The 18749-nt window shown below is 42.0% G+C and overlaps 2 protein-coding genes across 6 annotated transcripts in view; one reads left to right on the forward strand and one right to left on the reverse strand.

Moving 5' to 3' along the window:
* FYB2 (FYN binding protein 2) overlaps positions 1–1561 on the reverse strand; it is a 45772-nt gene extending 44211 nt beyond the window's left edge. For all 5 annotated transcript variants that reach the window (XM_075181728.1, XM_075181729.1, XM_075181730.1 and 2 more), the window contains exon 1: positions 1491–1561. The gene's annotated coding sequence lies outside the window, so the exon portion shown is untranslated. The remainder of the gene's footprint in view (positions 1–1490) is intronic.
* C8A (complement C8 alpha chain) lies at positions 585–18096 on the forward strand. Its single transcript, XM_075181732.1, has 11 exons — positions 585–842; positions 3610–3700; positions 6346–6490; positions 9066–9210; positions 9802–9991; positions 12160–12360; positions 12749–12989; positions 14055–14189; positions 15655–15812; positions 16656–16878; positions 17783–18096. The coding sequence occupies exons 1-11, from the start codon at positions 751–753 to the stop codon at positions 17932–17934; spliced, it is 1773 nt and encodes a 590-aa protein (XP_075037833.1). The 5' UTR covers positions 585–750; the 3' UTR covers positions 17935–18096.
* Positions 18097–18749: the final 653 nt, after the last annotated feature.

Genomic DNA, 18749 nt, shown 5'->3' on the forward strand with positions numbered 1-18749 from the left:
GCAGTAGGGCTTGTGCAACCTCTTTACCCAAGAAACAGATTTCAGAAAGTCCCTGACGTTAGACACCTTTGTCCTATTCAGAAAAAAGTATGTTGCAAAATATATCTTATTTTTCCTTTTCATGTTTTGCTTTAATGCAGTGATTGGCCCTCCGAGCCTTCTCCTGTGGCCCCCAAACTCCTTCCTGCTTGATTTTGTTTGTTATATATTTTAACACTTGCTGATATGTTATTACAGATAGGTGTCTCTTTCTGTTATTAAATATATTGCTTTTAACTTATTACTGAGATTAAGGGTAATGTGTGGCCCTTTGGACAGGTTTTAGAGCCCACGTGTGGCCTCTGAAGTGCATCGGGTTGCATATCACTGTTTTAATGCATATATCCACTTGTTTCAGCAGAATTCCACTTTAAGATAACTGAGTTGATTTTTATCAAAAACAAGCTACTAAAATCTGTGCCTTTCAGTGTTTATTTTGCAGTCATTGCCAGTTCTGACCCCAGGAATTATTGACATTGTGGATGATATCAGGTCTCAGAGCTCAGGGGTAGAGACGTACAGGACAATGGACCCTACAGACTAACATTTGTTTGCGATCTGGCAATTCTGTTTCTCGGATTATCAGGGGACAATATTTAGAATGTTGTCAATGATTGACCACAACTAATACTGCCGGGAAACTCTTCACTAACTTCCAGCACAGATACAAATGTTTCTAAGTCTGTACAATATCCATTTAGTTAGGGGAAAATGAGAATTTGTAACTATATCGGTCTTCTGTGCTTCATATCGCTATGTGCCGGTGTCAAAGGGCGCGCCAGGGAGCCTGGAACGCTGCGCAGGTAAGACATAGCAATAATTATATTACTTTCATTACTAGGATTATTTATTACAACTGATATATATGGTGCATTTCAATGACTAACTCTGTATGTTGCATTATATCATTGTTGTTCCATTTTAGGGAGTACAATGGTTTTGTAAAGTTACTGAACGCAGAATTGAAGGAGACAATCAGTGATTCTCCTGTGTACAACTTATGTTGTGTTTAACTCACCTTGTATTTAAATGGCGGTTAAAATATTTCTCTGAAGGGCACAAAGGGTGTTAAACAGACCCATCAGACTCGTCTTAAATTACATTTGTCTTATATAAGCGGAGGCTGATTGGCATATTTTAGGGGGGGGAGTTGGGACTCGAATTGGCTCAGCTACCTGTTAGGACATTTTAAAGATGCCGGTAGACCAGTGGCCTTCCCCAAGGTAGCCCAATATGGGATCGGCCTGGGGGCAAAGACTCCCTTGCCCCCCAGCTGAGCCTGCCCCTGTATATAAGTACTACAAACCCTAAACAGGTTCCATTCAATATAATTGGAATGGAAAAGAGCACAGAAGTGGAGAATCTACTGTGTATTCATAATCAATTAGTGTTGTTTTCTTAAAAAAATATTGGAGCATTCTTGAACTTTCATATACAACTTTGAAACTTACTGCAATGGGAAATCCAATCCGCGGCGTTCCGCTGAATTGTAGAGCAGCTCTGGGCTCCTGCGTTTCCAAACTAAACTATGATCTCACACATGGAGCACCGAGGTCACCATTCGATCGATTATTTAGCAATACCCAATCAAATCTCATTCAACCGGATTCCACTGTGATGAGCGCACGCCTGGGACAATGGTTGGCCAGTTTGGTAAAATTAGCGAAACTTACCAAAATAATAGGTGGAGAAATGCAGCAGCTGGTTAGTTAAATATTTTGGAGCTACCTGTGCGTTCAACAGAGAAAACATTGACATCCAGGCCCAGCGATATAGACGCAATATCAAATATTATATATTGTTCATTCCACATAAGGTTTCTGGAGCAAATCAGAAGCTACTGACATTTCAGAAACACAAAGATGCCCCTATGGACCTTTCAATTTGTAAAGTATAGGTTTCCCATGCTGGATGGGATGCCTAAAATATATAACTACAGTGGTTTTCAGAAAAAGGAAGAAAAATAAAATCTAATCTTTCTGAACGTTACAAGATGTCTTTTAAATTTAGTGGCCCTCTAATTATTTTGTCTGTCTCTGGAGTTTATATTATTACATTGATTTTTATGTATCATCATCATTTATTTATATAGAGTCACTGATTCCGTAGCGCTGTACAGAGAACTCATTTACATCAGTCCCTGCCCCATTGGAGCGTACAGTGTAAATTCCCTAACACACACACACACACGGACAGAGAGATACTAGGTCAATTTTGATAGCAGCCAATTAACCTACCAGTATGTTTTTGGAGTGTGGGAGGAAACCGGAGCACCCGGAGGAAACCCATGCAAACACAGGGAGAACATACAAACTCCTCACAGATAAGGCCATGGGCGGGAATTGAACTCATGACCCCAGTGCTGTGAGGCAGAAGTGCTAACCACTGAGCCACCGTGCAATACTGAATACGTCTGTTTGAAACCAACGTACTTGGTTTAGCACCTCTCTGACTGCAGAGACTGTGGTACTTTTGCGCTCAAAGGGGGAGAGCAGGGCTGCAAAGCAGCAACATGGGACCAGGCTCTCTAACTGGGACTGGCTGGGGGGCAGTTTTGCACCCCCCTAACACTTGCGGGTCAGTTACATAGTGGCTACCTTGTGCTGGGTCACTAGGCTAACTGCATTTTTTTCCTATATAATGGTAGGGCTAGTAGGCTGCTGAGCTAAGTCTCGTTCCCCCTGGGCTAAAATTTGTCAGCCAACCTCTGCTCCCTACCCAGCAGCTACCCTGGTAGTTACACCCATGATTATACACCCCGATAAATTGTGCATATTTCTAAATATTACCATTTCTGTGATCTACAGTGACAAAACCTCACTCAGTTATAAGTATCCAATTTAAATGCACATTATAGTGAAATAAAACCTATTTCTAAAAAATACAAATATACATGCTCTGTGCTGAATAAAACAATAGGGGACTGCACAGCCGACCTACAAGATCGGGGACCCTTGTGCAATCATTTATTCTAGACCCCTGACCCCGCCCTCCTGCGTGCATCCCAGGATCCTTTACTTTCTGAACCCCCTGATGGTATGACCTATAAGCTCCACCCACAGCAGGTGGTCTATAGTCTGCTATAGACACTTATATACAGGAGCAATTCAGGGGGTCTTGGCCCATGAAGTAGATTTAGCATACATCCCAACCTGATCCATGTAAGACAAGCACGCCCTAGTCCTCCTGACCACACCCACATTTCTTGGAGAAGGAAAGGGAAGGGACTACATGGGTACATTGCTATAGGGTCCAGAGGTGAGGCCCCGCCCCCCTGACCTTGTAAGACCCCACTCAGAAGAAGAGCCCACTTTACTCTTTTGAGTACAGAAGAGGGGGAAGGGCAAGAACGACATTACTGGGCCTTTACCCAATTTTTGCTAAGGATCCGGTCACTGCGCTGTTCGCACCAGCTTATAATACACACATTTTAATGAAAAATAATGGCATTATTATTGAATTATGTTTATGTTGTGTCCTTGTGTATCTCTCAGTGAGATTGTTACATTGTTGTCTTATAGTGACAAGTTATTGTTACTTTATACATGTTTCATGTCCTTGATTTCTCAGATTCTCCAGAAGTTCCGCTCCAGCCCCGCTGGACTGCTCCGTAGGTCAGTGGTCTGAGTGGTCTCCGTGCTTTCCTTGCCAAGGTAGCAAAGTAAGATTTGTCTTCTAAGGTGTTTATTTATAAGAAAAGGAAGCAAATCTTTTTCTACTTCCGTTTCTGTGCTATTGTATTATTTCTCAGCTTATAGTATAATGACCTCTATGTCATCCTATGTGTACTGGAAATTCTAATGGGTTACTTAGTCTGCCACAACACCCCCCCTCCAGATGGCATATTCTGCCTCATGCCCATGGCATCGTATTCAGAGAGGGAGATTTAATGGGTATTCCAGTAGTATCAAAATATGGCAATTATAAAAGATTTCATTCTCTTTAGACCCATGTTTTATTTAATATTTTATACAGAGCAATGTGGCTTTTATCATGGCATGAAGAAAGTAACAGTACTAAAAATTATAGAGAGATGAGTTTTACATAGAGGGAAATTAGACATTTATTCTATATGTGAGAATTGTATAAACTGTATTTCTATCCCTCTCTGTTGACCCTATACACACTGACTCATAATTACATTTATTTCATAGAGAGGTGAGTATGACAGAAGCCTCATATAACTAATCTGTACTGCTGGGGGACCCTGCTCCTTCCACTATATAACTCTCAGTCTGTGGCTTCCTGCTGCCTCCATTCCCCTCCTCACATCATATCACTGCTCCTGTCACATGCAGCCCTGTCCTCACTAACACATCACTCATCCCCTGATATACTCTGTGCTGCTGGGGGACCCTGCTCCTTCCACTATATAACTCTCAGTCTGTGGCTTCCTGCTGCCTCCATTCCCCTCCTCACATCATGTCACTGCCCCTGTCACATGCAGCCCTGTCCTCACTAACACATCACTCATCTTCTGATATACTCTGTGCTGCTGGAGGACCCTGCTCCTTCCACTATATAACTCTCAGTCTGTGGCTTCCTGCTGCCTCCATTCCCCTCCTCACATCATGTCACTGCCCCTGTTACATGCAGCCTTGTCCTCACTAACACATCACTCATCTCCTGATATACTCTGTGCTGCTGGAGGACCCTGCTCCTTCCACTATATAACTCTCAGTCTGTGGCTTCCTGCTGCCTCCATTCCCCTCCTCACATCATGTCACTGCCCCTGTTACATAAAGCTGGAAACACACATGTGAGCTCCGCTTTCAGGTCTGAGTGACGTGTGGCAGCTTCACGGTCTGATTGGGTGACCAATTAGATGAGATTCGGCTGTTCAGCGCTCTAGGCTGAGTGGCTGGGTCAGGGAGGGAACATGACGAGACTGAGCCCTATAGAAAAATTTTGGCGAGGGTCCGGCGATCCCAGTCCCTCCATCAAGAGCATGCAGAGGGGCCACAGGAAGTCCTCTATATCTTTCATATCCCTATTCTCAAACCTGTGAGGTCTAGCAGGAACGTATCAAAATAATTAGGGGGGTTCAAAAACATTTCCGTACTTCTGCTTTATATAAAATATTCTCCCTTTTGCTCCTCTTATTGCTAATTAATTAGTTACCGCCTCACGAACTTGGGCTAAATAAACATATTCATTTTCTAAAATAAACATTTCGAAGAGGGGCTGATGATTAAGTAACTATTAACGATTTGCCTCCCATACTAAATCTACCATATAGTATAATCTGTTATTGTAATGATCATTGTTTTCATAACCTGTTACAGATTCAATTAACGTCAAATGGGAATAATTGAGATTGAAAACGCCTCTGTATATTTTCACTGATTTATTTTCATGTCATTTAATGGAGCGATTGAGTTATAAAATTAAGAAAATAAACTATAAACAACGAAGGTGACTAATAAAAGCAAAAGTTGTTTGAAAAGCAGAGAGGACAGATTTCACCATTAACGCTAAACATACTGCAAAATAAATATACATAAATATTGTGTGTTCTGTGCTGGTTTGTACTAAAAGGTTTCATCTGCTACAAAAACTTCTTGATAACGATACAAGAGGAGGAACATAGGAACGAAAATCTGAGGTGCACATTTATCATCAAGGGGTAGATTTATTCACTGCGAATCGAGTAATTTTGGGGATCGTGTTGCCATATGCGGGATATTTGCCTGCTATCCCGGGAGCCCGGCAGACCTACCTAAATTTCGGGAGTCTCCCAGACATTCCGGGAGAGTTGGCAAGTGTGCCCACAAGACCGACCGTGTTGGAAATGATCTGACCCAGATCCTTACTCTCACCCACTTTTCCTGCTTCCAACACATCAACTTCAAGAACTTACTGATCACTTGCTGCTTAATATATCCCACCTATGATAGGTGTCATTGTAAACAGATAATCAATGTTATTCACTTCACTTGTTAGTGGTTTTAATATTCTGGCTGATCAGTGTGTATATCATTAGATTAAATTTATATATAAAAAAAAAAAAATGTTTACAGCAAAAATGCTTCATTTTTAAAAATGGATCGAGAGAAATATGAAAGAAAAGTTCTATCGCCAGAGAAAACTCCCGTTTTACTTTTCACGCTTTGATCAATCTGCCCCTAAATCTACTTAGAAAGGGACAAGCTTTTCTAATGTACTATTAAATGTCATTTTATTTCTACACATTTGGTGTTTTTGATCATCGTTTTCCCATTTTCTTGCTAATTGCGTCATTTTTCTTTTTTCGGGGGGAAAATCTTTATTATTAAAGCTGACAGCTTCTGTGTCTCTGTCATACAGCAAAGGTACCGAGGTCTGTCTCAACCTGCCAAATATGGAGGGAGAATCTGCTCTGGCAATCCCTGGGAATCGATTATTTGCAAATCATCCGAAAAATGTGTCCCAGACGGTGTATGTGGTTCTGATTTTCAGTGTGAAGAAACTGGTAAGATCTCGCTGCCCTATTCACTAAAGTATCTTCAAAAAATGAAATCTTCAAATGTTTTCAATCTTTTTATTATAATTTGCTTATATGGAAACTTTATTAACCTATATATATCCACTATATGGACAAAAGTATTTGGCCACACCTGTTAATTATTGAATTGAGGTGTTTCCATCAGACCCGTTGCCAGAGATGTATAAAATCCATCACCTAGCTATGCAGTTTCCATTTGCAAACATTTGTGATACAAAATGGGTCATTCTGAAGAGCTCAGTGACTTCCAGCGTGGTCCTGTGATAGGATGTGTGGTACTGTGATAGGATGGGTGGTACTGTGATAGGATGGGTGGTACTGTGATAGGATGGGTGGTACTGTGATAGGATGGGTGGTACTGTGATAGGATGTGTGGTACTGTGATAGGACGCCACCTTTGTAATAAGACAGTTCCTGCAAATTCAACCCTGCTGGATGTTCCACGGTCAACTGTAAGTGATATTATTAGAAAGTGGAAGTGTTTAGGAACAACAGTAACTCAGCCACGAAGCGGAAGACCACGTAAAATCACAGAGCGGGTCAACGACTGCTAAGGCGCATGGTGCGTAAAAGTCGCCAACGCTCTGCTGATTCCATAGCTGAGGAGATCCGAACTTCCACTGACATTAATGTAAGCACAAAAACTGTGCAGCGTGAGTTTAATGGATGGGTTTCCATGGCCGAGCAGCAGCATGCAAACCTCACATCACCAAGACGAATGCCAAGCATTAGATGGAGTAGTGTAAAGCACACTGACACTGGACTGTGGAGCAGTGGAAACGTGTTCTGTGGAGTGATGAATCACACTTCTCTGTTTGGCAGTCAGATGGGTGAGTCTGTGTTTAGTGGATACCGGGAGAACATTACCTGCCTGACTGCATTATGCCAACTGAAGTTTGGTGGAGGAGGGATAATGGTATGCGGCTGTTTTTCTGTTAACTCCAATCAAATGCAATCTTAATACTTCAGTATAACAAGTCATTTTGGACAATGCTATGCTTCCAACTTTGTGGCAACAGTTTGGGGAAGGCCCTTTTCTATTCCAACATGACTGTGCCCCAGTGCACAAAGCAAGGACTACAAAGACATAGTTTGATGAGTTCGATGTGGAAGAACTTGACTGGCCCACTCACAGCCCTGACCTCAACCCCATCGAACACCTTTAGGATGAACTGGAACGGAGATTGTGAGCCAGGACTTCTCCTCCAACATCAGTGTCTGACCTCATAAATACTCTACAGAATGAATGGGCACAAATTCCCACAGAAACACTCCAACATCTTGTGGAAAGTCTTCCAAGAAGAGTGGAAGCTGTTATCACTGCAAAGAGGGGGACCAACTCCATATTATTATTATTATTATTATTATTATTAATATTTATTTATAAGGCGCTACAAGGCATCCGCAGCGCCGTACAGAGACAAACAAAATCACAATACAATGGGAGACAGCACAGTACAGTAAACACAGCAACTCAGTACGCTCAATGCACAGCTAGAGAGGGCGGGGAAGGGGGAGGGAGGATCCGAAAACGACGGGAAGAAGGGGGGCGCGGAAGACAGGGAGACCCCCAGGGGGGAGGAGGGAGCGAAAGTGGACGTAGGGTGGAGGACCTTTGAGGAGGAGGGCTAAGTAGCTGGAGAGCAGAGTTAGAAGTGGTGGAAACAGGAGGAGAGATGGCCCTGCTCAGAGGAGCGTACAATCTAAGGGGAGGGGTGGACAGACAGAGAGACGCAGGGGAGAGAGGGAGAGTAGGGGACAGAGGCAGAAGATAAGGTAGGAAGTTAAGTGGGAGACAGAAAGGCTTTAAGAAAAAGGTGGGTTTTAAGGGCCCGTTTGAAGCTGGACAGATTAGGGGAAGTTCTGATGGAGGGAGGGAGCTTGTTCCAGTGGAGGGGGGCAGCGCGGGCAAAGTCTTGGATACGCGCGTGGGAGGAGGTTATAAGGGGGGAAGAGAGGCGACGGTCAGAGGCAGAACGGAGAGGGCGGGATGGAGCATGAATAGAGAGGAGGGTGGAGATGTAGGGCGCAGTGGAGTTGGCGAGGGCCTTGTAGGTGTGTGTGAGGAGCTTAAAGAGGATTCTGAAGGGGAATGGGAGCCAGTGAAGGGCTAGGTAGAGGGGGGAGACAAAAGAGGAGCGGCGAGAGAGGAAAATAAGCCTAGCTGCAGCGTTAAGGACGGATCGAAGGGGATCGAGATGAGAGTGGGGGAGGCCAGTGAGGAGGAGGTTGCAGTAGTCCAGGCGGGAGATGATCAGAGAGTGGATAAGGCATTTGGTGGCATATTAAAGTATATGTATCTGAACACAATGTCATTATAGTCCCTGTTGGTGTAATGGTCAAGCGTCCGAATACATTTGTCCATATAGTATATGTCCTGCTACTTCATATTCTTGGCAGGTGAGGGGGTAAAGCCTCAACGGGCTCTATAAACAGGGGGCAGGAAGAAGGGATAGCGGAGTCTGTTTAAGGGGGCTGTCGGCAGCTGGGGGCTTCATGATTGATAAGAGAAGCTGGAAATTACTGTGTATTTGTCATCTAGGGCGCTGTATACGGAGACAGCTGTTATGTAACGGAGAAAATGACTGCAGGGACGGGTCTGACGAAAAGGATTGTGAGACCTTTGACCAAGAGACGTTCTGCAAAACGCTGTTTCCAATTCCGGGGGCAGAGCGAGCTGTGAGAGGGTAAGGTTATCTTGGAGGTAATGTGAAAAAGCTTCACCATCTATATTCTGTGCAGATGTTTTTATAGTGAGTAGAAGGAAATCTGTGGTTCAAAGGAAATCGTAACACTAAAGGCAGAGGTACATGTAAAATATCTTTCCTTTATGAATGTTGCAGATTACGCTAAAGTTAGGCACAACAAGTAGTTTATTCAGTTGGGGGCCTATATTTCAAGTCTTAACTCCTACGAAAAAGCCACTTATTTTAAGTTGCTGGACAATTTACCAAAGCAATCAATGATTTCTCCGACGTTCACTAACGTAACGCTTAGTGCCGCCATCTCTATAGGAACATCTGTTTACCAAGTTGAAGATGGCGTTAAGCGTTTGCTACCTCATTTTATTGTCTACGTCAAACTGACAGTATGACCCAGTCACGGTGGCTTCTGGACACTCATGTCTGACACAGAAGGACCGCTGTGCCGTTATAGAATGTACATTTATCATTGAATATTTTTTTTTTTTTATGGTTAATGTTGCGTTAATGTCCAGTTGCTTTATTCAATAACGGATAAAACTATTTTAATGGCTTTTACCTCTGTCTGCACTTTAGCTTCAACATCCTCACCCAGGAGGAAGCTCAAAATGTTCTGGATCACCGATATTTCGGAGGCCAATGTGAATATATTTATAACGGAGAATGGAGAGAAATGAGATACGACCCGACGTGTGAGCAGATGTATTACGCCGCTGACGAAAAGTACTTTAGAAAACCCTACAACTTCCATGTCTACCAGTTCATGGTGAGTCAAGTGAGCTCTGCCCGCAGTCTGTGTGTGGGGGGGACTTCTGTATTATGGTATGAATTGGTCCTCAAATGAGGCTAATCTCAGGAAAGGACCCTGGGGCTGGGTTTAAGAATCAGCTGCTTTTGGTGTGATGAAGTTTGGGATACTCTGAATGCAAAAAGTATCTACTGCAAATCATCATCATCATCATTTATTTATATAGCACCACTAATTCCGCGGCGCTGTACAGAGAACTCACTCACATCAGTCTCTGCCCCATTGGAGCTTACAGTCTAAATTCCTTAACATACAAACAGAGGTAGAGAGAGAGAGAGACTGGGGTCAATTTTGATAGCAGCCAATTAACCTACCAGTATGTTTTTGGAGTGTGGGAGGAAACCGGAGCACCTAGAGGAAACCCACGCAAACACAGGGAGAACATACAAACTCCTCACAGATAAGGCCATGGTCGAGAATTGAACTCATGACCCCAGTGCTCTAAGGCAGAAGTGCTAACCACTCAGCCACTGTGCTGCCCGTAATCTGCCTTTCCTTTTTCCTCTCATTATAAATATATTAATAAAATTGGGACACAGAGTATTGCCACACAATGTCATTGCAATCTAATTCTAAGTATGACATATTGTAGGTAAATATGTATTATAAATTGGAGTTTAAACCAGTCCTTTGACATATTGGGGAGTTATTGGGGACATTCAGTGCAATGTGCCCCCAAAACAGTTTTATTCCCATAGAGGTGCACAGAACAATGAGCGGAGATTCCCTATGTAACAGGCATCATTGTGCGCATCCAAACATTGAAGTGATGTTCGGCGGTACCTCGCCTTCGACATAAACGTTTGTCTTTATATAGCATGGCACAGCTAACACATAGCCTATCAACCTTACACAAAAACATGAACTGGGAAAATAATGCGCAGAGAAAACGTTGGGATTGAAGTCCTCGTCCCAGAGCTTACAATCTAACAGAGTGATGGGGGGTATACAGCAATAAATAGGCAAGATAATACGTGATGAACTTGTTACATAGGTGCACTGCGTTAAGTCATGGACACATAGCTATAATTGACGTCGGCATAGGCAGAGAAAGCTACTCATTTAAGGGGTAAGATTTCAGCTGTGATATGAAGTTCGATAGGGATGGATTCACACACAGTGATGGAGGCTGAGAGTTCCAGAGCTTAGGAGCAGTCGGGGAGAATATTTCTTGGAGTTGGTCGGCAGTGGTTAGGAATAGCGTAGAGCCAAGGAAGAATCAGTTCAGGGATAGATGGAGAAAGAACAGAAGGGGCATCTGAACATAATGCTTTGAAGGGGAGAATGAGGACTTTATAAAGTTATACGGTGGACGAGAGAAAACCACAATAGTGATTGGAGCAGATAGATGATAGTAAGAGATCTGTGGGAGACCATTCTAGCTGTAGGTTGGAAGATCATAGAGGGAACGAAGGAGGAGGTCATTCAGTTGGCAGGTATTGTGGTATTGCAGGTAATTATTGTGACTGGTAGACTGGACCCCAAAACATGTGAGTACCACTTCAATAACCAGTAGGTGATAATCAGTAACTCAGTAACACATGATAATGCTCAGGGTACAGAGAAAGCAATTGTTAAGCAGCTGTGGACCTTTGCCGTATAGAAGAGTCCCATGAAAAACTCACACAGTGACATATATATATATATATATATATATATATATTGAGATGCTCCTCAAATCTAGTGCCACATGTCCGGCGCAACTCCTCACATCGGCTGGTGCCAACGTCCCATCTTGCTTCTTTACCTACCTGGAAATCGATCCGCACTTGTAAAGATCAAGGCGCTCTGCTGCTCTAAAGAATATTTAGCGACTCATAAAGGAGTCCCAGCGACTCTGAGACATGGGGGTACCTGATTTTTTTTTTTGCTTTTTAATCAGGCACAGCTTCAGGGCATAGGTTGATTTATTGTTTGTAGAATAACAAATGTTTTCTATCTTAGGGAATAATCACTAGGTAGTTGCTATTGGTGAGAACTGGATGAAGACTCTCTAGAGTTCTTAGCACTACACAACTTCCGGCTCCCTGATATTTCTACGGCCATCGCTGACTCTTGTGTTGATATGAAATGAGATACGATGCGGAATGTTTATAATTCTCGCCCATATGAACCTCTCCCCGCAGACCCGCGCAGACACTGGGATGTCCTCCGAGGTGTATGAAAATTCGAACGACGTTCTCAACGCCGTCAAAGAAGGAAACTCCTTTAACGGGGGGGTCAGCTTTACTGTGGCTCCAGCAGGATCTCCCATCGGGTTGGGGATTGGTTTCAATTTCGACAGGAATAGTGAGTTCCTGAAAAACATCTCGACTCATACATCAAAGGTAAAATCTTTCATACGAGCTTCTGCGTGTTACTTTTATATGTTTTATATCACAAAGTTTATTTTACACAACTATATATCACCTTACAACATGCACACCTACAGGACCATTTCTAGACATCATAGCACCCCTGGGGGGGCCTAAAAACCTCCAGCCCTGCTTCCTATACCCTCTACTTTTCGTTTATGCAAAAACTTAGAGGAGAGACCCTGGAGGGAAAGTTAAGTGTCCAATTTGGGGTGTGGTGTCCCCGCTGTGCATTGCCGCCAACGCGCTATGGAAACGTTCCCACTGCGCTAGGGTGGATGGCGTGCTCTCACCGACACTCAGGAGTCTCAGCAGGCAAGTATGATTATAACGCTTTATTTATTTTATCCTTTTATCATAGAATTTGCAGTTCTTCCGAATAGTTACCAAAGTCCAGACGGCTCGTTTTCGGATAAGGAGGAATTCCCTGGTGTTGGATGAAGACATGTTAATGTCACTAATGGAACTTCCCAATACCTATAACTATGGAGTCTACGCCAGATTCATAAGCGATTACGGGACCCACTTCGTCACCTCCGGGACTATGGGCGGCATCATGGAAAATATCCTCGTTATGGACAGAGAAGTTATGAAGAAACAAGGTTAATATTCAGTGGCTTCTGTCTTCAGGCTGCTATTAATGATTGACAATTCTGCACAGTGTCACAGACTACCATGGCAACCACAGTCACACGGCAGATGACGTAGTGAGCAGAGAGGCTTTGGAACGCCCCTCTGAGCTTTGCTCTATGTACTGTAAAATCCTACCCTCCACCCCCCCGGCTTCCCATGACATGCTGTGAGTCTGTATCGGTGTGACTAGCCGTCATGCTGGATGGCCCTTTGGAGAGATTTTGAAAAGGAGATAATGAGTTGTAGATGGGCAGCCAAGAAAAATTATACATGCTTACAAGGCAGTTAACTTGCTTGTTACAGAAAAAAAAAAAATTCTATGTGGAATATTGTTTCTTATTTTACCTATTAAACATTGTGTTATTTTAATTCCTTCTAGCAATATTCTACTAGTTTAAAATGAGAATTTGCCTGTGTAGCCATAACTTTCGGGAGAGAAGTAAAAAGATAATTACAAATGTTTATTTCAGCTTTAACACGGTCTAGAAGATGACACTAGTCTCAAAACATAGCAAAGAAATGTGTTGGAAAATCTGGATTGGATATATTGCCTAAATTAATGTAAACTTGTATAACAATTGCAAATCCACTTTAATTTTTGGGGGCTAGTAAGATAATGTGGAGACTTCTATGTACATAGAAGTAAATAAGCCCCTGTAAAGTAGAATAACTTCATTGAAGGGATTGTTTGACGGGGGTTAGTTTGGGAACCTTCTTATAAAAATTTTGTTGGCAATGCAGCTAATTGTGTAGCGCGTGTTTTTCAGATTACTCAATGTGCGACAGACCTTTATATGGTGGACACCATAATATAGACAGGGTTGTAAAGTCGACAATAATGACATTGGCAGTATTACTAGTTCAACAATAATATCCATAACCCTATCACTAACCCTATCCCTAACCCTATCGCACTGTCTACCAATTGTTGACGTAATAATACCGTTGGACATTTGAATCGTCGACCTAATGTTGTCGACTTTCTGAATGTCGACCAAATGAATGTCTTACTGTCGACAAATCTCTACTTCCAGAGATTTCCGAATCATCGGTTACAAGCTGCTTTGGCGGACACTTCGGACTAAGCGGTACATCTGACGACGGACAAATTGAAGCATCGCTGACTGTAAAGGGAAAAGGATGTAAATGGTTTGCAGAAAGTGGAGAAGGTAAAACTTAAAGTAAAAGACATTAGTGAAAACTGTGAATTTACTTCTAAGTGCCAATATAAACCCACAATATTACTGAAGTTGTCCACGTGTAAACACGCAACAATTTGTGACAACGTGGAGCAAGATGGAAAGGAGCTGGGTGGATAATGTGAAACCGACATTTCAAAGCCCAGCCCGCTATGACATAGGGACCGCCCCCTTCATGTCAACCGTCTACGGCTCAGTTTAGACAATGCAAACTTCTAACCCCAACTGTAGATGTCGACCACCTTGACATACAAATACACGCTCTCCCCATATAAATGGGCACAAAAACTATCAGTTGCACCGTGGTCTGGCTTTTCTGCTGTTTTGCGGTTGATGTGTATAGTTCAGTTTGAAAGGGTAAAAAATAAACACAAGTAAAATGGAAGTAAAACTTGTTGATGTGATGCAGAGTTGGGTGGCAATGCACCATCTTCTTTTTACTGCAATGGGAAAGACACTTTGTATACTCAGAAAACTATTCAGAAGTTGCTTGCTGCACACTGCCATATTTCTTTGAATTTTTTTTTCTTTTTCTTTTACGTCCACACTCTGGATCCAAACGATGTACTAGCAAAAATATATTAAGTAGTAATCACCTGTTTTTCTCACAGTTCCACTTTCACAAAAAGAAATATATATATTTTATTAGTAACCCACTTTGAAAAATATACTTTATTTAAATAAAGCATTTTCTCTATGGATATCCTCTGCTATTGACATTCTGATAAGGTGACAGTGAAAGGATTATTACGGCAGTTCAGGTACCAACAATAAACAATAGATAAACATTTTCGTCGGAGATGGGGTTTTTCTCTAGTTAATAATTAGGCCCCTTAGTCTTACTTTATATCTTTAATCCCTAATGTTTAGCAAGTTCATTCCCTTTAGTTTCCTGTTGACCCAGACCCACCTTTACCGCAAAGAACCCTTACAGAACTGAGAATAACTTTTCCATCTCCTTTCTTTTCCAGTCTTGACTTGGACAAACTTTTCCTCCTAATGTCTAGTATCGCATTAATTTCACAAGTTTAATACAGGGACAACAGAAGAATCTATAGACCCCAGTATAACCCTTACCATAATATTTTAATTAAACATGATTATAATTTTGTTTTTAAATGCTACTCTTTTATAAATATTAAGTTATAAAGGCCGAAAACATTTAATCTAAAATTATATTTTGCAGTTTGATATTATTATTATTATTATTATTATTATTAATATGATTACAAATTATTATTATTATTTATTTATAGGGAGCCACAAAGTTCTGCAGCACCGTATGGGGCAGAAATAGGGACATTCCCTGGAAATTAGCGATGGTTGTTGATTATTGTTTAACCAGATGAGATTAAATTATTCTATAAGGATTTATAGAGGTGCAAGATTATAATTTCCAGCCTTATAACAACGGGTTTGTCTTCTCCCATTGTAGGTCGCACTGGAAGTGATAGTGCTATTAAGGACATAATTACACATATAAAAGGAGGAGACACTGGATCGGCTGGGGGATTACTCAACGATTTCACAGGGAACACCTACCGCTTCTGGGGGAGATCTTTGAAATATAGCCCGGCTGTGATTGATTACGAGGTAACAGAGCCGTATCTTAGAATTCTAGTGCCTGGGGCGAGAAAGACAAATGCCGCCCCCCCTAGCCCTCAATTTTAACCAAATGAACCTAAAATATTCCTAAACTGCGCCCCCTTTCAGTGTTGCGCCCTGGGCGGTCGCCCCTATCGCACAGCCCTGGTTACGGTCCTGCAAGGTAACATATAAGTGACATTATAACGAGAGGCGATCACCTTCAGATGTTTGTGTTATTATAGGGTGAATGTTAAGACAGAAAATGCTGCGATCAGAATTGAGAGAGGAAATATATTTTAAATTAGAGATTGTGGACGTCGCACCACATATATTTATACCACACTGTGCCGTTATCCCAAATAAAGCCACAATCTGGTCAGGTCTATGACCCGATTTGAGTGGAGCCATAAGAATTCTGGGAAATCCCATATTCACATTTTATGATGAGGAAATGAGCCAATGGTGATCTATAATAAAGCCTTTTGGGGGTGGCCTCGACGGGGGACAGAGTAAGCTTTTTGGCTGGGGGCTATGGATAGATCAATGAAGTATCCTCTGATCGCTCTAATTCAGGGGTGCTCAACTACAGTCCTCAAGTACCATCAACAGGCCATGTTTTAAGGATTTCCATCTGCAGAAACAGGTGGGATCATTTCTGACTCCGCAAAATAGATTAACTCAACTGTTCATGATTAAAGCAATCCTGAAATCATGACCGGTAGCTGGTACTTTAGGACCTCTGTCCGAGTTCATGTAAAAAGTACCTGTATTTAGACTCTTCGGTAAACGCTGGTTCTTATTGGCCACTGTATATTTATTGTGATACATTTTTGGATCTGATATTTTTAGCTACAGACGATATATGAAGGTTTGCGTCTCACGGGGATCGATGGTATTGAGCAAAAGAGGCAGAATCTCAAGCGAGCCTACGACGAGTTCCTGAGCGAGTATAATTCCTGTCGCTGTGGCCCGTGTGAAAATAACGGAGTGCCCATTCTGGATGGCAATGAGTGCAGATGTCTGTGCCCCGCGACATATGAAGGTCCGTCGTGCCAGCAGACTGAACGTCAAGGTAAAAACTGGAAACTGCCCTTTTCTGGATAGATCAGCTGCTGCCTATGGCATGGCACCAAATTTCGGCCACTTAGGCTGGTTTAGGTAACCTGCAGCTCTGCAGCTGCTGTGGAACTACAAGTCTCAGCAAGCCAAGTGACATAAATATTTGTAAAACCTCTTGTATATTATAACTAACTAGAGAAACCCGGCGGTAACCACCTTAAATTAAACTTAAATGTAATGACTAAATTGCTTAATTAACAGAATTCAATAACTTTTTTATACACTACATGTAGAAATTTTAACAACAGAGTATAATGAATAAATAACTATATTATCAATCACTATATTAAAGGCATGAAAGAATATTTTTATAAACTACAATAAATGTATAACTTCTTCCATCAAAGTTACATTGCTGGGCATGATCCCCATAAGACGTGCTGATATATGTGGCTGCCAATAACAGTTTCCAGTCCACTCAGCAGGTCACCCAGCAGGGCTGCAAATAACTGTCACAGTTTCCAGACCACCCAGCAGGTCACATGTTTCAGGTCACCCAGCAGGTGTACAGCGAAAGTTCACTAACTGTCGCAGTTTCCAGAGCAACCAACAGGTGCACAGCTGTATTGCCAACTGTCACATTGTCCAGATGACAATGGTAATGTATTGTTTGTAAATGGCGGGCGGACGTTTGCAAAATAACTCCGAAATGCTGTAACCGATTACATCCAATATTTTTCTGCAGATTTAAAGACCAGGACCTTAAATTTGTTATATGATGTGACCTGCTCAGACAACAACATCATAAAAATAATATATATATATTGTTATATAAATTTGGCACAACAACATTATATCAAAGAGGTTGAATGACCCGTTATATATTTGTACATTAATATTGGGTCTATTTGTTACAGGTACCAAAGGTAATGGTATGTGGAGCTGCTGGTCATCGTGGTCCAACTGCCAGTCCGGAAAGCGCCAAAGGACGAGGGCGTGCAATAATCCACCGCCTAAAAATGGTGGTGAGCGCTGCCTTGGAGCCGGGGTCCAGAATGAAGCCTGCTGATGATCCAGTCATCTCACATTGCCGTCCCGTGCTGTTCACCTGTCAATCATTTCTCAAGGATGTTTGTTTGTGGCTTGAAATCATTTCTATTTCTTGTCAAGTTTGCAGAAAATACATTAAAGGGTCTCTAAGCATGTATATTAAAAAAAAAATTATATATAATTTGCCTTGTATGTGTCCATGTAAATATTAACAGTTGAATATATACAAACATTCCTCTTGTTTTTTATGGTGCTAGTAAGTATGATATTCAGAGGTCACCATTCAGTACAGTTGCAATTTTTTGACTTCTCTTCCTTATAGAGTGATCCTGTCAATCTCACTGATCTGATATGATCCCCTCACAATGCAATAGTTTGGCAACAGGAAGGAATATCTGTGAATAATTGGGGAGGGGTGTTTAACATAAATTCGGGCAGGGGTCACAAATCCCCACATATCGCTGCCAAATCTACTTAAAGATATATCGCTCTTTGGCACTCTAACTACAAATTCAATGCCTCTAAATCAGAAATACTTGATCTCCGCCCTTTTGTCATCCCTGAAATCTAGCTTTGACGTTAGATGGCTGTCACATGAACTAAAATGTCTAGGGGTTTACCTAACCCGCTCCTATGAACAATTGTACTTTGCAAATTTTCCTTCACTTTTGTCTGTCATCAAAGTGGATCTCTTAAAATGGGATAAACTCCTAATTTCCTGGACGGGTAGGATAAACTCTCTTAAAATCAATATCCGAACCCGCCTTTTATATCTCTTCCAAGCCTGGCCCCTTAAAGTTCCCGCCAACTCTTTCAAGCTCCTGCAAAAAATAG

The sequence above is a fragment of the Mixophyes fleayi genome, chromosome 8 (genome assembly GCF_038048845.1).
Source record: "Mixophyes fleayi isolate aMixFle1 chromosome 8, aMixFle1.hap1, whole genome shotgun sequence".
Taxonomy (NCBI): Eukaryota; Metazoa; Chordata; class Amphibia; order Anura; family Limnodynastidae; genus Mixophyes; species Mixophyes fleayi.